Below are 24,019 nucleotides of genomic sequence, written 5' to 3'. Positions count from 1 at the left end.
GGTGAATGAGCTGCCAGCAGAAATGTTAGACTTGGGTTTCATTGCAACATATAAGTGCAGTTTGGATGGGAGGGTTATACAGGGTGCAGGGTGATGGGCAGAAGGCCAGGTCAGCATGGACTAGATGGGTTGGAAGGCCTGATTCTGTGCTCTAGTGCTCTATGACTCTACATTTGTCATATTTGCTGAGGCAAAAGGCTAACTTTCATAGCATTTACACCCTGTCTATGAAAATAAACTTGGTCTTGACCTTCCTGAGGGAAGATTAGTGCTCCTTCAGCTCCAGGTTCCGAGAGCCTCCCAGATGAAGCACAAACCTTGCCAAGTGCCCTTACCTGATGCTGGAGAAGGTGAATCCCACAAATGGAAGGTGGATCCCAGGAAGAACACTGTGGGAAACGGGACGCACAGTCTCCTAAAGGAATGAACCAAGAGAGTAGTAGCGTTACTAGTGTGACCACTGGAGTACAGTGTGATGATCTCCTAAAGGGTTGTCTATTGGTGAGTCTTCAGGTGCCTGTAGAAGCCAATCCAGGGTGCCGATATTTCGGACAGTGGAGGCAGTGGTTAGGCCTGTTGGTTGTTTAGTCCCTCCTTTCACATCTGCCGCTTGTTCACTTGTACAGCAGATCACGGTCACGCCAGAGGAGACGGAGTTGGCCTGGGCATCACTACTCAGTGAGTCCAGCATTCCAGAGGCTCGTCCCCACTCAGGGGGTGGAGACCTTCGAACTGCCATGGGGAGCAGCTGAGCAACAGTAGACAGGCGGATTTCAGCTGAGTCCACGTCAGCACACAATCAGAGGGCATTGGAGGAGATGAGGAGATGGGGGAAGGAGGTTAAACTCTGCATAACGCTTTTACAGCACCAGGAGGAACTCCCGCTGTTTTCCCCATGACGTGTGGGTTTCCTCTGGGAGCTTTGCTTTCCTCCCGCACTCCAAAGGCTTATGGGTTGGTAGATTAATTGGTCACGTGGATGTAATTGGGTGGAGAGACAGGACAGCCAGTTTCTGTGCTGGCCGTCTGAATAAATAAATAATTATTTAAGTGAATTAGTCTGGACCTCTGCAGGAAGTCGCGCCCCACCAGAAACGCACGTCCAATTCCTTGCTGCTGCCGAGTGGGACAGCATTGTAGAGTTGATCTCGTTAGACCAAAGCAAGCCACTGTCCATCCAGTCAGGCCAGGGTAGATCCCACCAAAGTTCTGAGGTCATCAGCCAATAACACTGGGGAATAAAACCTTACCTGGCAACTATTGCAATGAGATATAGGTCACCGTGTTTTTTACAACACTTCAGCTGTAGACCCCACTGGGACAGGGTCTGTACCAGCTCTACCTCCATCTGGGACAGGGTCTGTACCAGCTCTACCTCCCTGTGGGATAGTGTCTGTACCTGCTGTACCTCCCTCTGGGACGGGGTCTGTACCAGCTCTACCTCCCTCTGGGATAGTGACTGTACCTGCTGTACCTCCCTCTGGGACGGGGTCTGTACCAGCTGTACCTCCCTCTGGGATGGGGTCTGCACCAGCTCTACCTCCCTCTGGGACAGGGTCTGCACCAGCTCTACCTCCATCTGGGACAGGGTCTGTACCAGCTCTACCTCCCTGTGGGACAGGGTCTGTACCAGCTCTACCTCCCTCTGGGATAGTGTCTGTACCTGCTGTACCTCCCTCTGGGACGGGGTCTGTACCAGCTGTACCTCCCTCTGGGACGGGGTCTGCACCAGCTCTACCTCCCTCTGGGACAGGGTCTGCACCAGCTCTACCTCCCTCTGGGACAGGGTCTGTACCAGCTCTACCTCCCTGTGGGACAGGGTCTGTACCAGCTCTACCTCCCTCTGGAATAGTGTCTGTACCTGCTGTACCTCCCTCTGGGACGGGGTCTGTACCAGCTGTACCTCCCTCTGGGATAGGGGTCTGTACCAGCTCTACCTCCCTCTGGGATAGGGGTCTGTACCAGATCTACCTCCCTCTGGGATAGGGGTCTGTACCAGCTCTACCTCCCTCTGGGATAGGGGTCTGTACCAGATCTACCTCCCTCTGGGATAGGGGTCTGTACCAGATCTACCTCCCTCTGGGATAGGGGTCTGTACCAGATCTACCTCCCTCTGGGATAGGGGTCTGTACCAGCTCCACTTCCCTCTGGGACAGGGTCTGTACCAGCTCTACCTCCCTCTGGGATAGGGGTCTGTACCAGCTCTACCTCCCTCTGGGATAGGGGTCTGTACCAGATCTACCTCCCTCTGGGATAGGGGTCTGTACCAGCTCTACCTCCCTCTGGGATAGGGGTCTGTACCAGATCTACCTCCCTCTGGGATAGGGGTCTGTACCAGATCTACCTCCCTCTGGGATAGGGGTCTGTACCAGCTCTACCTCCCTCTGGGACAGGGTCTGTACCAGCTGTACCTCCCTCTGGGACAGGGTCTGCACCAGCTCTACCTCCCTCTGGGACAAGTTCTGTACCAGCTCTACCTCCCTCTGGGACAGGGTCTGCACCAGCTCTACCTCCATCTGGGACAGGGTCTGTACCAGCTCTACCTCCCTGTGGGACAGGGTCTGTACCAGCTCTACCTCCCTCTGGGATAGGGGTCTGTACCAGCTCCACTTCCCTCTGGGACAGGATCTGTACCAGCTCTACCTCCCTCTGGGATAGGGGTCTGTACCAGCTCTACCTCCCTCTGGGATAGGGGTCTGTACCAGCTCTACCTCCCTCTGGGATAGGGGTCTGTACCAGATCTACCTCCCTCTGGGATAGGGGTCTGTACCAGATCTACCTCCCTCTGGGATAGGGGTCTGTACCAGCTCTACCTCCCTCTGGGACAGGGTCTGTACCAGCTGTTCCTCCCTCTGGGACAGGGTCTGCACCAGCTCTACCTCCCTCTGGGACAAGTTCTGTACCAGCTCTACCTCCCTCTGGGACAGGGTCTGCACCAGCTCTACCTCCCTCTGGGATAGGGGTCTGTACCAGATCTACCTCCCTCTGGGATAGGGGTCTGTACCAGCTCTACCTCCCTCTGGGACAGGGTCTGTACCAGCTGTACCTCCCTCTGGGACAGGGTCTGTACCAGCTCTACCTCCCTCTGGGACGGGGTCTGTACCAGTTGTATCTCCCTCTGGGACAGGGTCTGCACCAGCTCTACCTCCCTCTAGGATAGGGGTCTGTACCAGCTCTACCTCCCTCTGGGACGGGGTCTGTACCAGCTCTACCTCCCTCTGGGACAGGGTCTGTACCAGCTGTAGCCCCCTCTGAGCTTGATTAAGGTGCTTTGGAAATGCAAAACTTAAATGCAAAACAAGAGATTGTGCAGATGCTGAATGTCTTGAGCAACACAGACAAAGTGCGGGAAGAACTCAGCAAGACAGGTGGTATCTACTGAGGGGAATAAATCATTTTGGGTCTGTAACTTCACAAGGACTGGAAAGGAAGGGGTTTCCCTGCTTATCTCCCACTTTAGTTCTACTTTCCATTCTCATTTTGTCTTGAAGCTCTAACAGTGTATTCCTGCTCGGTAGCAACAAAGAAATGGACTTGTGTTTCTGGTGGGGGCCCAGCGGCACGCGGATGGGAAGACTAATTGATTCCAGACTGGAAAGGCAGGGAGAGGACTCCTTCATTTGGGTAAAAACAGCACCTGGAATATTTTCTAAAGCTGAGAAACCCGGGTCTCTGGGACAGCGTAACAACTCTTGGGAGCTTCAACCTTTCTGGTCGAACATCTGTTTCTGCATGGGGATGGGGACTTGAACACAATTCCTTTTGCTTAGGGGCAGAATAAATGGAACACACTGTAGGTCTCCTGTGCATTACCCATTCCCCCACACTGAACTTAAAAAGATAAAAAATATTTCTGTCGTTTGGAATACGCACTGTGGCACTGAAGTCTTCCTCCTCCACATCGAAGTTTGAGGTGTCTGTCGGATCGGTGACGTCAGGGAGGAAGGGAGGCTGACACTGACCCAGGAGATCCCACGCAATGCCACAGAAGAAGGGGTGCTGCTTAAAGTCCTCCACTCCATTTTGTCCTAGCCTCTCCTCCCTGCTGCAAACCAATCTCTGGATGAAGCCCCTCGCCTGGTCGGTGACATCCTGCTCTGAATCCGGGAAGTGAAAGGTCTCCTGAGGGGAAAGGAGGAGCAAGGCCTGAGAACTAGCCACAATCCCTAACGATTGATGAAGACTGAGACCAGAATGGATGCCCCACACATCACTCTGGGGTCTTTATGGATCATTTGCATGCTTAACCCTCACACTCCCACCACTGGCTCCCATTTCCCACCCCTCCCCAACATGGTTCCGTGTTCAACCTTCCTCTCCTGTCAGATACCACCATCTGCAGCCCTGTTACCTCCACTTGTCACTTTCCCACATCTGTCGTTATCTCCACTCTCCCCTCCTTCATCTGTCTATCACCCATCCTCACCAGGATCCACCTATTGCCTCCCAGTCTCTGTCATCATTCCCACACATCGCTACTCCATCTGTCTAGCCCCCCTCATCACCTGGATCCATCTAGCATCTGCCCCATCCCCTCCCCTTACCCCTTTATACTGGTTATCTCCCCTCCGCTCTTTAATCCAGATGAAATGTCTCGAAAAGTTGACTGTCCATTCTTAGTTTTTCTTTCAGATTTCAGCATTCACAGTCTCTTGTGACTCCCATTACTGGATAGCCACATACCCATCTGCCTGGCTCACTGTCTTCATACAGCCAATGGGAAGGGACTAAATCCTTTAAACAGGATTGGACAAATTCCATTCTGCCAAAGTAACCCAGAACAAAGGCCTTTGGAAATCCACTCTCTTTTCCTAGTAACACCTAACAGGCTCTTGGTCTGGATATTTCCTGTTGGGAATGCTGGCATAATTTCCCTCTTGTATTTTGCATATGGGATGACATCAACGTGTGGCACCCGAATGGGAGAAACTGGAAAGCACAGGTCAGGATTTATATTGCTCTAAACTGTGTGAAATAATATTTGCTCCTCATTGACAATCAATACTGGTGCATCTCCAGGATGCGTGCTTAGCCCACTGCTCTTCTCCCACTACACACATAGCAGTGGCTAGACACAACTGAAGCTCCATTGATAACTTCGTTGATGACACCACTGTTGGCTGAATCTTAGATGGCGACAAGGAGGTGTACAGGAGTGTGTAGGTCGGCCTGAGTGGTGTGGTGTCGCAAGACCAAGGAAATGATTGTGGACGAGGAAGGTGAAGTTGGGAGAACTCATCAAGGGGTCAGCAAAGGAAAGGATGAGCAGAGTCAATTTCCTGGGCATCAACATGTCAGAGAATCCAACACATCCTACACATCCAACACATCCAACATCTACACATCCAACACATCCAACACATCCAACATCTACACATCCAACACATCCAACATCTACACATCCAACATCTACACATCCAACACATCCAACATCTACACATCCAACACATCCAACATCTACACATCCAACACATCCAACATCTACACATCCAACACATCCAACATCTACACATCCAGCACATCCAACATCTACACATCCAACACATCCAACACATCCAACATCTACACATCCAACATCTACACATCCAACACATCCAACATCTACACATCCAACACATCCAACACATCCAACATCTACACATCCAACACATCCAACATCTACACATCCAACACATCCAACACATCCAACATCTACATATCCAACATCTACAAATCCAACACATCCAACAACTACACATCCAACATCTACACATCCAGCACATCCAACATCTACACATCCAACACATCTAACACATCCAACATCTACACATCCAACATCTACACATTCAACACATCCAACATCTACACATCCAACACATCCAACATCTACACATCCAACATCTACACATCCAACACATCCAACATCTACACATCCAACATCTACACATCCAACACATCCAACACATCCAACATCTACACATCCAACACATCCAACATCTACACATCCAACACATCCAGCACATCCAACATCTACACATCCAACACATCCAACACATCCAACATCTACACATCCAACACATCCAACATCTACACATCCAACACATCCAGCACATCCAACATCTACACATCCAACACATCCAACATCTACACATCCAACACATCCAACATCTACACATCCAGCACATCCAACATCCAACACATCCAACATCTACATATCCAACATCTACACATCCAAAACATTCAACATCTACACATCCAACACATCCAACACATCCAACATCTACACATCTAGCACATCCAACATCTACACATCCAACACATCCAACACATCCAACATCTACACATCCAACACATCCAACACATCCAACATCTACACATCCAACCCATCCAACATCTACACATCCAACACATCCAACATCTACACATCCAACACATCCAACATCTACACATCCAACACATCCAACATCTACACATCCAACATCTACACATCCAACACATCCAACATCTACACATCCAACATCTACACATCCAACACATCCAACATCTACATATCCAACATCTACACATCCAACACATCCAACATCTACACATCCAACACATCCAACATCTACACATCCAGCACATCCAACATCTACACATCCAACACATCCAACATCTACACATCCAACACATCCAACATCTACACATCCAACACATCCAACACATCCAACATCTACACATCCAACATCTACACATCCAACACATCCAACATCTACACATCCAACATCTACATATCCAACATCTACACATCCAACACATCCAACATCTACACATCCCACACATCCAACATCTACACATCCAACACATCCAACATCTACACAGCCAGCACATCCAACATCTACACATCCAACACATCCAACATCTACACATCCAACACATCCAACATCTACACATCCAACACATCCAACATCTACACATCCAACACATCCAACATCTACACATCCAACATCTACATATCCAACATCTACACATCCAGCACATCCAACATCTACACATCCAACATCTACACATCCAGCACATCCAACATCTACACATCCAACACATCCAACACATCCAACATCTACACATCCAACATCTACACATCCAACACATCCAACATCTACACATCCAACACATCCAACACATCCAACACATCCAACATCTACACATCCAACACATCCAACATCTACACATCCAACACATCCAACATCTACACATCCAGCACATCCAACATCCAACACATCCAACATCTACATATCCAACATCTACACATCCAACACATCCAACATCTACACATCCAACACATCCAACACATCCAACATCTACACATCCAGCACATCCAACATCTACACATCCAACACATCCAACACATCCAACATCTACACATCCAACACATCCAACACATCCAACATCTACACATCCAACACATCCAACATCTACACATCCAACACATCCAGCACATCCAACATCTACACATCCAACACATCCAACACATCCAACATCTACACATCCAACATCTACACATCCAACACATCCAACATCTACACATCCAACACGTCCAGCACATCCAACATCTACACATCCAACACATCCAACATCTACACATCCAACACATCCAACATCTACACATCCAGCACATCCAACATCCAACACATCCAACATCTACATATCCAACATCTACACATCCAAAACATTCAACATCTACACATCCAACACATCCAACACATCCAACATCTACACATCCAGCACATCCAACATCTACACATCCAACACATCCAACACATCCAACATCTACACATCCAACACATCCAACACATCCAACATCTACACATCCAGCACATCCAACATCTACACATCCAACACATCCAACATCTACACATCCAATATCTACACATCCAACACATCCAACATCTACACATCCAACACATCCAACATCTACACATCCAACACATCCAACATCTACACATCCAACACATCCAACATCTACACATCCAACACATCCAACATCTACACATCCAACATCTACACATCCAACACATCCAACATCTACACATCCAACATCTACACATCCAACACATCCAACATCTACATATCCAACATCTACACATCCAACACATCCAACATCTACACATCCAACACATCCAACATCTACACATCCAGCACATCCAACATCTACACATCCAACACATCCAACATCTACACATCCAACACATCCAACATCTACACATCCAACACATCCAACACATCCAACATCTACACATCCAACACATCCAACATCTACACATCCAACATCTACATATCCAACATCTACACATCCAACACATCCAACATCTACACATCCCACACATCCAACATCTACACATCCAACACATCCAACATCTACACATCCCACACATCCAACATCTACACATCCAACACATCCAACATCTACACAGCCAGCACATCCAACATCTACACATCCAACACATCCAACATCTACACATCCAACACATCCAACATCTACACATCCAACACATCCAACATCTACACATCCAACATCTACATATCCAACATCTACACATCCAGCACATCCAACAACTACACATCCAACATCTACACATCCAGCACATCCAACATCTACACATCCAACACATCCAACACATCCAACATCTACACATCCAACATCTACACATCCAACACATCCAACATCTACACATCCAACACATCCAACACATCCAACATCTACACATCCAACACATCCAACACATCCAACATCTACACATCCAACACATCCAACATCTACACATCCAACACATCCAACACATCCAACATCTACACATCCAACACATCCAACACATCCAACATCTACACATCCAACACATCCAACATCTGCACATCCAACACATCCAACATCTACACATCCAGCACATCCAACATCTACACATCCAACACATCCAACATCTACACATCCAATATCTACACATCCAACACATCCAACATCTACACATCCAACACATCCAACATCTACACATCCAACACATCCAACATCTACACATCCAATATCTACACATCCAACATCTACACATCCAACATCTACACATCCAACACATCCAACATCTACACATCCAACACATCCAACATCTACACATCCAACACATCCAGCATCTACACATCCAACATCTACACATCCAACACATCCAACATCTACACATCCAGCACATCCAACATCTACACATCCAACACATGCAACATTTACACATCCAACACATCCAACATCTACACATCCAACACATCCAACACATCCAACATCTACACATCCAACATCTACACATCCAACACATCCAACATCTACACATCCAACATCTACATATCCAACATCTACACATCCAACACATCCAACATCTACACATCCCACACATCCAACATCTACACATCCAACACATCCAACATCTACACAGCCAGCACATCCAACATCTACACATCCAACACATCCAACATCTCAGGAATCAACACATTGATGCAATCACAGGAAGGCACACCCATGGCTATACTTCCTTAGGTGTTTGGGCAGATTGGTTACATCAACAAACACACTTGCAAATTTCTACAGGTATACCATGGAATACATTCTGACTGGCTCCAATGCACAGGATCGCAAGAAGCTGCAGAAGGTTACAAATTCAGCCAATCCATCAGGGGTATGAAACTCCCTACTAATGACATCCATCACTGAGGTTTCTCACCATCTTCTCATTTCTACCATCAGGGGACACCAGAAGAACTTTTAGGAACAGCTTCTTCCCCTCTGTCATCGTATTTCTGAATGGCCCATGAACATTAACTTGCTGCCTTTCCCTTTGCAAAGAAGATCTAATACTGTACAGGCCCTTCAGTATGTGATACTGTACTAACCTCCTAACCTAATGTAAGATCAATCTTATCCGTCCCTCCTACATAGCTCTCTATCATCCATCTGCCTATCTAACAGTTTCCTAAACATACCTAATGTATCTGTCTCTACCACTGGCCGTGACACACCCATCACTCTGTGTAAAAAAAATTAGCTCTGACATCACCCCTATATTTTCCTCCAATCATCTTAAAATTATATCTCCTGTGTTTAGTTATTTCCACCCTGGGAAAAGGTCTATCCATTTGATCTATGCCTGTTTTCCTCTTTTGGACACCTCAGTCATATCACCTCTATTCTTCCATCACTCCTAAAAGAAAACCCCTATCTCACACAACCTATCCTCATAAGACATGCTCTATTTATTTATTTATTGTAACTTGTAGTAACCAGGTGACCAGTGAATATCATTTTTTATTGTTAAAGTGCACTTATGTATTCACCTTGGTAATGCCAAGATAGCTGCTTGTGCCTTTAAGAGAAAATGATGATGCTATTTTGCACGTGTGGAATGCTTTCCCAGGTTTGGTGAGGAACGGTGAATAATATTTTATAATATCCATATAAATTCATTTATACATGTTTGTGAATCTCGAATTTCAGTAATGCTTTAGATTTTTGTGAGTAAGATTGATCGACGTTGGAATAGCGTTTTTGCGAAGTTCCTTAATCAGCCAATGAGGTTAGTCTTTTTAGTAATTCAGCTACAAGGCAATATATTGTAAAAGTTTATTTTTGTCTTTCTTTATTGTTTCATGACCATAGGTGAATGTGAATGTGTTAATCTCTGTTCACGTGGCGTGAGCGATGAGAACTCATTTCAAGGTCTAGCCGAGATGTGTTTGGAAGTTAAGCACGTGTATGCCAACGTGAGTATGTCTCAGAGATGTACTTATCCATATTTTTGATGTTGTGTGTAAGGTACAGGGTTGGTGGGATTCTAACGTCGTTTGTACTGTTCTTTTTAGAATTGCCACTACTGTATTGGTTTTGGAATTTTTAGAACCATAGAGCCATAGAACATTACAGCACAGAAAGAGGCCTTTCGGCCCTTCTTGGCTGTGCCGAACCATTTTTCTGCCAAGTCCCACTGACCTGCACCTGGGCCATATCCCTCCAAACCCCTCTCATCAATTTTGTTTTAGTTACTTTCATACTGCCTACGTAACAAGGGTGTGGTCTGAAGTTAAACTGAGATTGTAATACTGTAGCGTGAACTGTTTTTATTTATTTTGTCGTTTTTATTTTGATACCCTCTTTCTGCAATAACACATCTAAAACAGAGAAAGAATTTAAGACCCGAAAAAATATTTTTTTCCGTGTGTATTTTCCCCCAGGCTACACCGTAGTCATTTTTTTGCCTCACTGTACTGCTGCCACAAAGCAACTAACTTCACGACACTCAGTGTGTCGGGGGTAACTTCACAGCACACAGTGTGTCGGGGGTAACTTCACAGCACACAGTGTGTGGGGGTAACTTCACAGCACACAGTGTGTGGGGGTAACTTCACGACACTCAGTGTGGGGGGTAACTTCACAGCACACAGTGTGTCGGGGGTAATTTCATGACACTCAGTGTGTCGGGGGTAACTTCACAGCACACAGTCTGTGGGGGTAACTTCACGACACTCAGTGTGGGGGGTAACTTCACAGCACACAGTGTGTCGGGGGTAACTTCATGACACTCAGTGTGTCGGGGGTGAGTTCAGGACACTCAGTGCGGGGGGTAACTTCACGGCACACAGTGTGTGGGGGTAACTTCACGGCACACAGTGTGTGGGGGTAACTTCACGGCACACAGTGTGTCGGGGGTAACTTCACGGCACACAGTGTGGGGGGTAACTTCATGACACTCAGTGTGGGGGGTAACTTCACGACACTCAGTGTGGGGGGTAACTTCACGACACTCAGTGTGTCGGGGGTAACTTCACGACACTCAGTGTGGGGGGTAACTTCACGACACAGTGTGGGGGGTGACTTCACAACACAGTGTGGGGGGCAACTTCACGGCACAGTGTGTGGGGGGTAACTTAACACTTAGTGTGGGGGGCAACTTCACGGCACAGTGTGTGGGGGTAACTTCACAGCACTCAGTGTGGGGGGTAACTTCACGACACTCAGTGTGGGGGGTAACTTCACGGCACACAGTGTGTCGGGGGTAACTTCACGACACTCAGTGTGGGGGGTAACTTCACGACACTCAGTGTGTCGGGGGTAACTTCACGACACTCAGTGTGGGGGGTAACTTCACGACACTCAGTGTGTCGGGGGTAACTTCACGACACTCAGTGTGGGGGGTAACTTCACAGCACTCAGTGTGGGGGGCAACTTCACGGCACAGTGTGTGGGGGGTAACTTCACAACACTTAGTGTGGGGGGCAACTTCACGGCACAGTGTGTGGGGGAATCTTCACGGCACTCAGTGTGGGGGGTAACCACAACACTCAGTGTGGGGGGTAACTTCACGGCACACAGTGTGTGGGGGGCAACTTCACGACACTCAGTGTGTCGGGGGTAACTTCACGACACTCAGTGTGGGGGTAACTTCACGACACTCAGTGTGGGGGGTAACTTCACGGCACTCAGTGTGGGGGGTGACTTCACGGCACACAGTGTGGGGGGCAACTTCACGACCCTCAGTGTGTCGGGGGTGAGTTCAGGACACTCAGTGTGGGGGGTAACTTCACGACACTCAGTGTGGGGGGTAACCACGACCCTCAGTGTGTCGGGGGTGAGTTCACGACACTCAGTGTGGGGGGCAACTTCACGACACTCAGTGTGTCGGGGGTGAGTTCAGGACACTCAGTGTGGGGGGTAACTTCACGACACTAAGTGTGGGGGGTAACTTCACGGCACTCAGTGTCGGGGGTAACCACGACATTCAGTGTGGGGGGTAACCACGACATTAAGTGTGGGGGGTAACTTCACGACACTCAGTGTGGGGGGTAACTTCACGACTCTCAGTGTGGGGGGTAACTTCACGGCACAGTGTGTCGGGGGTAACTTCACGGCACACAGTGTGGGGGGCAACTTCACGACACTCAGTGTGTTGGGGGTAACTTCACGACACTCAGTGCGTCGGGGGTAACTTCACGACAGTGTGGGGGGTAACTTCACGACACTCAGTGTGGGGGGTAACTTCACGACACACAGTGTGGGGGGTAACTTCACGACACTCAGTGTGGGGGGTAACTTCACGGCACTCAGTGTCGGGGGTAACCACGACATTCAGTGTGGGGGGTAACTTCATGACACTCAGTGCGGGGGGTAACTTCACGGCACACAGTGTGTGGGGGTAACTTCACGGCACACAGTGTGTGGGGGTAACTTCACGGCACACAGTGTGTCGGGGGTAACTTCACGGCACACAGTGTGGGGGGTAACTTCATGACACTCAGTGTGGGGGGTAACTTCACGACACTCAGTGTGGGGGGTAACTTCACGACACTCAGTGTGGGGGGTAACTTCACGACACTCAGTGTGTCGGGGGTAACTTCACGACACTCAGTGTGGGGGGTAACTTCACGACACAGTGTGGGGGGTGACTTCACAACACAGTGTGGGGGGCAACTTCACGGCACAGTGTGTGGGGGGTAACTTAACACTTAGTGTGGGGGGCAACTTCACGGCACAGTGTGTGGGGGTAACTTCACAGCACTCAGTGTGGGGGGTAACTTCACGACACTCAGTGTGGGGGGTAACTTCACGGCACACAGTGTGTCGGGGGTAACTTCACGACACTCAGTGTGGGGGGTAACTTCACGACACTCAGTGTGTCGGGGGTAACTTCACGACACTCAGTGTGTGGGGTAACTTCACGACACTCAGTGTGTCGGGGGTAACTTCACGACACTCAGTGTGGGGGGTAACTTCACAGCACTCAGTGTGGGGGGCAACTTCACGGCACAGTGTGTGGGGGGTAACTTCACAACACTTAGTGTGGGGGGCAACTTCACGGCACAGTGTGTGGGGGAATCTTCACGGCACTCAGTGTGGGGGGTAACCACAACACTCAGTGTGGGGGGTAACTTCACGGCACACAGTGTGTGGGGGGTAACTTCACGGCACTCAGTGTGGGGGGTGACTTCACGGCACACAGTGTGGGGGGCAACTTCACGACCCTCAGTGTGTCGGGGGTGAGTTCAGGACACTCAGCGTGGGGGGTAACTTCACGACACTCAGTGTGGGGGGTAACCACGACCCTCAGTGTGTCGGGGGTGAGTTCACGACACTCAGTGTGGGGGGCAACTTCACGACACTCAGTGTGTCGGGGGTGAGTTCAGGACACTCAGTGTGGGGGGTAACTTCACGACACTCAGTGTGGGGGGTAACTTCACGGCACTCAGTGTCGGGGGTAACCACGACATTCAGTGTGGGGGGTAACTTCACGACACTCAGTGTGGGGGGTAACTTCACGACTCTCAGTGTGGGGGGTAACTTCACGGCACAGTGTGTCGGGGGTAACTTCACGGCACACAGTGTGGGGGGCAACTTCACGACACTCAGTGTGTTGGGGGTAACTTCACGACACTCAGTGCGTCGGGGGTAACTTCACGACAGTGTGGGGGGTAACTTCACGACACTCAGTGTGGGGGGTAACTTCACGACACACAGTGTGGGGGGTAACTTCACGACACTCAGTGTGGGGGGTAACTTCACGGCACTCAGTGTCGGGGGTAACCACGACATTCAGTGTGGGGGGTAACTTCATGACAGTGCGGGGGGTAACTTCACGGCACACAGTGTGTGGGGGTAACTTCACGGCACACAGTGTGTGGGGGTAACTTCACGGCACACAGTGTGTGGGGGTAACTTCACGCCACACAGTGTGTCGGGGGTAACTTCACGGCACACAGTGTGGGGGGTAACTTCATGACACTCAGTGTGGGGGGTAACTTCACGACACTCAGTGTGGGGGGTAACTTCACGACACTCAGTGTGTCGGGGGTAACTTCATGACACTCAGTGTGGGGGGTAACTTCACGACACAGTGTGGGGGGTGACTTCACAACACAGTGTGGGGGGCAACTTCACGGCACAGTGTGTGGGGGGTAACTTAACACTTAGTGTGGGGGGCAACTTCACGGCACAGTGTGTGGGGGTAACTTCACAGCACTCAGTGTGGGGGGTAACTTCACGACACTCAGTGTGGGGGGTAACTTCACGACACTCAGTGTGTCGGGGGTAACTTCACGACACTCAGTGTGGGGGGTAACTTCACGGCACAGTGTGTGGGGGGTAACTTCACAACACTTAGTGTGGGGGGCAACTTCACGGCACAGTGTGTGGGGGAATCTTCACGGCACTCAGTGTGGGGGGTAACCACAACACTCAGTGTGGGGGGTAACTTCACGGCACACAGTGTGTGGGGGGCAACTTCACGACACTCAGTGTGTCGGGGGTAACTTCACGACACACAGTGTGTCGGGGGTAACTTCACGACACTCAGTGTGGGGGTAACTTCACGACACTCAGTGTGGGGGGTAACTTCACGGCACTCAGTGTGGGGGGTGACTTCACGGCACACAGTGTGGGGGGCAACTTCACGACCCTCAGTGTGTCGGGGGTGAGTTCAGGACACTCAGTGTGGGGGGCAACTTCACGACACTCAGTGTGTCGGGGGTGAGTTCAGGACACTCAGTGTGGGGGGTAACTTCACGACACTCAGTGTGGGGGGTAACTTCACGGCATTCAGTGTCGGGGGTAACCACGACATTCAGTGAGGGGGGTAACTTCACGACACTCAGTGTGGGGGGTAACTTCACGACTCTCAGTGTGGGGGGTAACTTCACGGCACAGTGTGTCGGGGGTAACTTCACGGCACACAGTGTGGGGGGCAACTTCACGACACTCAGTGTGTTGGGGGTAACTTCACGACACTCAGTGCGTCGGGGGTAACTTCACGACAGTGTGGGGGGTAACTTCACGACACTCAGTGTGGGGGGTAACTTCACGACACACAGTGTGGGGGGTAACTTCACGACACTCAGTGTGGGGGGTAACTTCACGGCACTCAGTGTCGGGGGTAACCACGACATTCAGTGTGGGGGGTAACTTCATGACACTCAGTGTGGGGGGTAACTTCACGACTCTCAGTGTGGGGGGTGAGTTCAGGACACTCAGTGTGGGGGGTAACTTCACGACACTCAGTGTGGGGGGTAACTTCATGGCACAGTGTGTCGGGGGGTAACTTCACGGCACAGTGTGTCGGGGGTAACTTCACGGCACACAGTGTGGGGGGTAACTTCACGACACTCAGTGTGGGGGGTAACTTCACGGCACTCAGTGTCGGGGGTAACCACGACATTCAGTGTGGGGGGTAACTTCATGACACTCAGTGTGGGGGGTAACTTCACGACTCTCAGTGTGGGGGGTGAGTTCAGGACACTCAGTGTGGGGGGTAACTTCACGACACTCAGTGTGGGGGGTAACTTCATGGCACAGTGTGTCGGGGGGTAACTTCACGGCACAGAGTGTCGGGGGTAACTTCACGGCACACAGTGTGTCGGGGGTAACTTCACAACACTCAGTGTGGGGGGTAACTTCATGACACTCAGTGTGGGGGGTAACTTCACAACACTCAGTGTCGGGGGTAACTTCACGACACTCAGTGTGGGGGGTAACTTCACGACACTCAGTGTGTCGGGGGTAACTTCACGACACTCAGTGTGGGGGGTAACTTCACGACACAGTGTGGGGGGTGACTTCACAACACAGTGTGGGGGGCAACTTCACGGCACAGTGTGTGGGGGGTAACTTAACACTTAGTGTGGGGGGCAACTTCACGGCACAGTGTGTGGGGGTAACTTCACAGCACTCAGTGTGGGGGGTAACTTCACGACACTCAGTGTGGGGGGTAACTTCACGGCACACAGTGTGTCGGGGGTAACTTCACGACACTCAGTGTGGGGGGTAACTTCACGACACTCAGTGTGTCGGGGGTAACTTCACGACACTCAGTGTGGGGGGTAACTTCACGACACTCAGTGTGTCGGGGGTAACTTCACGACACTCAGTGTGGGGGGTAACTTCACAGCACTCAGTGTGGGGGGCAACTTCACGGCACAGTGTGTGGGGGGTAACTTCACAACACTTAGTGTGGGGGGCAACTTCACGGCACAGTGTGTGGGGGAATCTTCACGGCACTCAGTGTGGGGGGTAACCACAACACTCAGTGTGGGGGGTAACTTCACGGCACACAGTGTGTGGGGGGCAACTTCACGACACTCAGTGTGTCGGGGGTAACTTCACGACACACAGTGTGTCGGGGGTAACTTCACGACACTCAGTGTGGGGGTAACTTCACGACACTCAGTGTGGGGGTTAACTTCACGGCACTCAGTGTGGGGGGTGACTTCACGGCACACAGTGTGGGGGGCAACTTCACGACCCTCAGTGTGTCGGGGGTGAGTTCAGGACACTCAGTGTGGGGGGTAACTTCACGACACTCAGTGTGGGGGGTAACCACGACCCTCAGTGTGTCGGGGGTGAGTTCACGACACTCAGTGTGGGGGGCAACTTCACGACACTCAGTGTGTCGGGGGTGAGTTCAGGACACTCAATGTGGGGGGTAACTTCACGACACTCAGTGTGTCGGGGGTAACTTCACGACACTCAGTGTGGGGGGTAACTTCACAGCACTCAGTGTGGGGGGCAACTTCACGGCACAGTGTGTGGGGGGTAACTTCACAACACTTAGTGTGGGGGGCAACTTCACGGCACAGTGTGTGGGGGAATCTTCACGGCACTCAGTGTGGGGGGTAACCACAACACTCAGTGTGGGGGGTAACTTCACGGCACACAGTGTGTGGGGGGCAACTTCACGACACTCAGTGTGTCGGGGGTAACTTCACGACACACAGTGTGTCGGGGGTAACTTCACGACACTCAGTGTGGGGGTAACTTCTCGACACTCAGTGTGGGGGTTAACTTCACGGCACTCAGTGTGGGGGGTGACTTCACGGCACACAGTGTGGGGGGCAACTTCACGACCCTCAGTGTGTCGGGGGTGAGTTCAGGACACTCAGTGTGGGGGGTAACTTCACGACACTCAGTGTGGGGGGTAACCACGACCCTCAGTGTGTCGGGGGTGAGTTCACGACACTCAGTGTGGGGGGCAACTTCACGACACTCAGTGTGTCGGGGGTGAGTTCAGGACACTCAATGTGGGGGGTAACTTCACGACACTCAGTGTGGGGGGTAACTTCACGGCACTCAGTGTCGGGGGTAACCACGACATTCAGTGTGGGGGGTAACTTCACGACACTCAGTGTGGGGGGTAACTTCACGACTCTCAGTGTGGGGGGTAACTTCACGGCACAGTGTGTCGGGGGTAACTTCACGGCACACAGTGTGGGGGGCAACTTCACGACACTCAGTGTGTTGGGGGTAACTTCACGACACTCAGTGCGTCGGGGGTAACTTCACGACACTCAGTGTGGGGGGTAACTTCACGACACACAGTGTGGGGGGTAACTTCATGGCACAGTGTGTCGGGGGGTAACTTCACGGCACAGTGTGTCGGGGGTAACTTCACGGCACACAGTGTGGGGGGTAACTTCACGACACTCAGTGTGGGGGGTAACTTCACGGCACTCAGTGTCGGGGGTAACCACGACATTCAGTGTGGGGGGTAACTTCATGACACTCAGTGTGGGGGGTAACTTCACGACTCTCAGTGTGGGGGGTGAGTTCAGGACACTCAGTGTGGGGGGTAACTTCACGACACTCAGTGTGGGGGGTAACTTCATGGCACAGTGTGTCGGGGGGTAACTTCACGGCACAGTGTGTCGGGGGTAACTTCACGGCACACAGTGTGTCGGGGGTAACTTCACAACACTCAGTGTGGGGGGTAACTTCATGACACTCAGTGTGGGGGGTAACTTCACAACACTCAGTGTCGGGGGTAACTTCACGACACTCAGTGTGTCGGGGGTAACTTCACGACACTCAGTGTGTCGGGGGTAACTTCACAACACTCAGTGTGGGGGGTAACTTCACAACACTCAGTGTGAGGGGTAACTTCACGACACTCAGTGTGGGGGGTAACTTCACGACACTCAGTGTGGGGGTTGTAACTTCACGACACTCAGTGTGGGGGGTAACTTCACGGCACACAGTGTGTCGGGGGTAACTTCACGGCACAGTGTGCCGGGGGTAACTTCACGACACTCAGTGCGGGGGGGGGGGTAACTTCACGACACTCAGTGTGGGGGGTAACTTCACAGCACAGTGTGTCGGGGGTAACTTCACGGCACACAGTGTGTCGGGGGTAACTTCACGACACTCAGTGTGGGGGGTAACTTCACAGCACACAGTGTGTCGGGGGTAACTTCACGGCACTCAGTGTGGGGGGTAACTTCACAGCACACAGTGTGTCGGGGGTAACTTCACGACACTCAGTGTCGGGGGTAACTTCTCAGCACACAGTGTGTCGGGGGTGAGTTCAGGACACTCAGTGTGGGGGGTAACTTCACGACACTCAGTGTGGGGGGTAACTTCACGACACTCATTGTCGGGGTTAACTTCACGACACTCAGTGTGGGGGGTAACTTCACGACACTCAGTGTGGTGGGCAACTTCACGACAGTCAGTGTGTTGGGGGTAACTTCACGACACTCAGTGTGGGGGGTAACTTCACGACACTCAGTGTGGGGGGGTAACTTCACGACACTCAGTGTGGGGGGCAACTTCACGACAGTCAGTGTGTTGGGGGTAACTTCACGACACTCAGTGTGGGGGGTAACTTCACAACACTCAGTGTGGGGGGGGTAACTTCACGACACTCAGTGTGGGGGGCAACTTCACGACACTCAGTGTGTCGGGGGTGAGTTCAGGACACTCAGTGTGGGGGGTAACTTCACGGCACTCAGTGTGGGGGGTAACTTCACGGCACTCAGTGTGACGGGGTAACTTCACGACACTCAGTGTGGGGGGTAACTTCACGGCACTCAGTGTGGGGGGTAACTTCACGGCACACAGTGTGTCAGGGGCAACTTCACGGCACTCAGTGTGTTGGGGGTTATAAATTTGATTTTGATGGCTCCAAGATGTTGTGATAGGAAATGATGACAGGAGGAGGCCATTCTGCCCCTCAAGCCTGGTCTGTCATTTAACAAAATCAGGGCTAATTTTGGACAAGTGCACCTTTCTCCAGCACTATCCTCATATCCGTTTATGCCCAGAAATCTACTAGTCACAGTGGTGTATAAACTGCAGTGGAGAATTCCAACGATTAACCACCTCCCATGTGAAAACGTTTCTCCTCATCCCTGTCCTCTGTGGCCAGTCCTTTATTGAAAGGCTAAACTCAATTCTGGGACTCTTCAGTCACAGGAAACCTCCTCTCTGTACACGAACTCCCAGGGTTTGAAGCACAAGACCTAAGGGCACATATTTGTGCATGAGCATTTGGGTGACTGGAGGGATGAACAGGGAGGCTGCCATGGCCTGTAGGCATCTTCAGCCGGATAGGACCAGGGTGCTTCTGATGTCTTCTCTCCCAAACCCTAAGTCACCACAATCAGGGGCAAGGTGGACGAGGAGCATTGAACAGACTCCCAGCAGCAAGGCCATAATCTCTTCTTGTTACTGCCGTCGGGCAGGAGGTACAGCCGCCAATCCATCAGGTTCAGGAACAGTTACTACTCTACAACTATCAGGCTCCTGAACAGGAGGTACAGCCGCCCATCCATCAGGTTCAGGAACAGTTACTACTCTACAACTATCAGGCTCCTGAACAGGAGGTACAGCCGCCAATCCATCAGGTTCAGGAACAGTTACTACTCTACAACTATCAGGCTCCTGAACAGGAGGTACAGCCGCCCATCCATCAGGTTCAGGAACAGTTACTACTCTACAACTATCAGGCTCCTGAACAGGAGGTACAGCCGCCCATCCATCAGGTTCAGGAACAGTTACTACTCTACAACTATCAGGCTCCTGAACTGCCATGGATAACTTCATTCACCTCAACTCTGAACTGATATCATTTTCAGGTTCTTTGCAACCCGTGTTCCTAGTATTATTTAGAGGGCATGGCAGTGGCTATATCTCATAAAGAGTTTGAGGCGATTTGGTATGTCACCAAAGAAACTTTCAAATTTCTACAGATATACCATGGAGAGCATTCTGACAGTCTGGTATGGGGGGTGGGGGGTACACAGGTTTGAAAGAAGCTGCAGGAAGTTGTGAACTCAGTCAGCTTCACCATGGGCACTAGTCTCCTCGGTATCCAGGGCATCATTACAGACCCCCATCGCCCAGGACATGCCCTCTTCTCATTGCTACCATCAGGGGGTGGTACAGGAGCCTGAAGAAACATGTTTAAGGAACAACTTCTTCCCTTCCACAATCAGATTTCTGAATGGACAATAAAACCATGAAAACTTCCCCACTATCTTTTCTTTTTATTTACTTTTTTCACTACTTATTCAATTTAACTTTTTACAGTTTTTATTGCTACGTATGGCATTGTACTGGTGCCGTATAACAACACCTTTTGCGACATACCCGGAGTTATTAAACCCGATTCTGATGCTGATTTCATTTGTATACTTTATCTTTTGCACATCGATTGCGTATCTGTCTTTGTAGAGTATTTTGTAACAGTTTATTGTTTTTCTTATTCCCTATAAAGGCCTGCAGGAAAATGAATCTCAGGGTATTACTTAAACATTTAAAGATTAGCTTTATTTATCACAGGTATGTTGAAACATACAGTGAAATGCAATCAGAGATGAGCTGGGACAGGCGTCAAGTGTCACCGTGCTTCTGGCATCACCCCAGCATGGCCAGAGCTCACAGTACACCTTTGGAGTGTGGGGGGAAACTAGGGCACCCACAGGAAATCACGGGGAGAACATATAAACTCCTAACGAACAAACAGTGGTGGGAATTGAACCCTGATCTTACAACCAGTGCTGTAAGGCACTGTGCTAACCACTACACTACTCTGTGTAGTAACTTATACTGCGCATACTTTGACAAAAAAACTTAATTTGAACTTTGTTCATTTCCGACTTGAGGTTATGAACAGTTCTCAGGAACAAAATCCTTCTGTAACCCGTGGACTTTCTGTAACCACACAACGGAGCCCTCGGTGAGCTCACTCACTCTACACAGGAGATACAGAAGACTGAAGTCCCGCACCACTGCATTGAAGAACAGCTACAACCAAGCAAAACCCAGTCACTACAGTTCAGCAACATTTTGACCACCTTGCACGAAAATGGACTTCTTTTGTTCTAATTACGTTCTTTCTTGAACGTGTATAATTTCCGTTTTTCTTGAGATGCTGCTGCAAGCAGATTTTTCTCTGCACCTGTGCTGCAAATACTTGTACAGATGACAAAATGTCGACCTGTTTGGGCCGTAACTTTGGCATTCCCGCTAACACTTGCCGCCCTTTCTCTTTTGTTTATCTCCCTATTCCACCAACCTCCTGAAGGAAACTTACCCCTTCTGAGTGATGCTTTGTTCCTCAGTAGTGACCCCTCGCTCTGGACCTCCTGCAAGAGGGAGTGCCCTCTCAACACCCACACTGCCGAGACTCCTCGCATCTCAGATGTTTCAACAAGTCTCCTCACCTCCTGCAATTGTACAAACCTACCCTTCTCCTACTGATCCTCACACTCCCACAAAGTCAAAGCAAATTATTTATATGTCGCCATTTTCAGGAAGATAAAAATACCACTGAACACAAAGTACGCTGCAGATGCTGTGGTCAAATCGACACGTACAAACAAGCTGGATGAACTCAGCAGGTCGGGCAGCATCCGTTGAAACGAACAGTCAGCATCTCAGCCCGAAACGCTGACTGCCCATTTCAACGGATGCTGCCCGACCTGCTGAGTTCATCCAGCTTGTTTGTGTTAAAAATACTATTGAATTTATGAAAATTATACATAAACAAAGACTGACAAACAACTAACGTGCAAAAGAACACAATGTGCAAAGAAAAACACACACGGTAAATGGTACTGAGAACATAGCCCAGAACATGAGTCTGTACATTGTGGGATCCGTTCAGACTGCGGGCAGTGAAATTAACCTCTCCGGTTCAGAAGCCTGGTGAACTCTTTCTGAACCCAGTGCTGTGGGACCTGCTGATGGTAGCAATGAGAAGAGGCCGTGGTCTGGATGGTGGGGGTCCCTGGTGATGGATGCTGCTTTCCTGTGGCAGTGCTCCGTGTAAGTGTGCTCGATGGTGTGAAGGGCTTTTCTCGTGTGCCCACCACTTTCTGCAGATGTTCCTGTTTCCACCGGGCAAGAAGGGATCCACTGGCCTGTGCTGCTGTCACCACTTACCCTGTAGTTGAGGATTTTCCTGTAAGTACCCGCCAGAGTATCATCGTAGAAGGGGGTCTGACCGAAAAGCATCTCGTAAGCACAGACTCCAAAGGACCACCAGTCGCTCTGCGCGCCGTACGTCGCCGAGGGATCTTCCAGAGCTTGCAGCACCTCTGGGGAGATGTAATCCGGGGTTCCGACTGCCACCGCCGAGTGCACCTGGAGTCACAGAGACACAGAGCATAGAAACAGGCCCTTCGGCCCACAGAGTTTGTGCCAACACCCAGCCATCATTCACACTAATCCTACATCAACGCGCAGTTTTTATTCTCCCCACATTCCCATCAGCTCTCCACAGATTCTGCACTGCACCAACGTACAGTCACCAGTTAACCCACTGACAGCCAAAATGACTGATGGTTAGGGTTAGTGAGTAGCGGGCATGCTATGGTGGTGCTGGACGCATGGTGCCATCCTGGTGGTGTCGTGGTTGGTACAACACTTTACTGCACTAGCTGTAAGACTGGGGATCGATTCCCGCTGCTGTCTGTAAGGAGTTTTTCCCCGTAACCTTGCGGGCTTCCTCTGGGTGTTCAAGTTTCCTCCCACGTTGCAAAGTCAGGGTTTGTAAGTAGTGGGCATTCTACGTGGGCAGCAGAACCATGGTGACACTGGTGGGCGAGCCCCAGAGCAACCTTATTCATCTGACGCAAATGATGCTTTTGACGATATGCCTTGATGCACATGTGACAAATAAAGCTAATCTTTAAACGGACGCTTCAGGAAAATCCAGAGCACCTGGGGTGAAACCCACGTGGCCACAGGGAAGGCGTGCAAACTCCA

General features: G+C 50.3%; 1 protein-coding gene across 1 annotated transcript in view; it reads right to left on the bottom strand.

Moving 5' to 3' along the window:
• Positions 1–448: 448 nt before the first annotated feature.
• The window catches only part of LOC132386073 (serine/threonine-protein kinase MRCK alpha-like), a 43,405-nt gene continuing 19,834 nt past the window's right edge, over positions 449–24,019 (bottom strand). The window contains exons 7-9 of the mRNA XM_059958362.1: positions 23,195–23,395; positions 3,874–4,122; positions 449–748 (exon numbers count right to left, since the gene is read on the bottom strand). Coding sequence (XP_059814345.1) covers positions 449–748; positions 3,874–4,122; positions 23,195–23,395 — 750 coding nt within the window. The remainder of the gene's footprint in view (positions 749–3,873; positions 4,123–23,194; positions 23,396–24,019) is intronic.

Source organism: Hypanus sabinus, unplaced genomic scaffold (assembly GCF_030144855.1).
Source record: "Hypanus sabinus isolate sHypSab1 unplaced genomic scaffold, sHypSab1.hap1 H_6, whole genome shotgun sequence".
NCBI lineage: Eukaryota > Metazoa > Chordata > Chondrichthyes > Myliobatiformes > Dasyatidae > Hypanus > Hypanus sabinus.
Note: the sequence above shows the minus strand (reverse complement) of the source record. Positions and strands in the feature narration are given on the sequence as shown.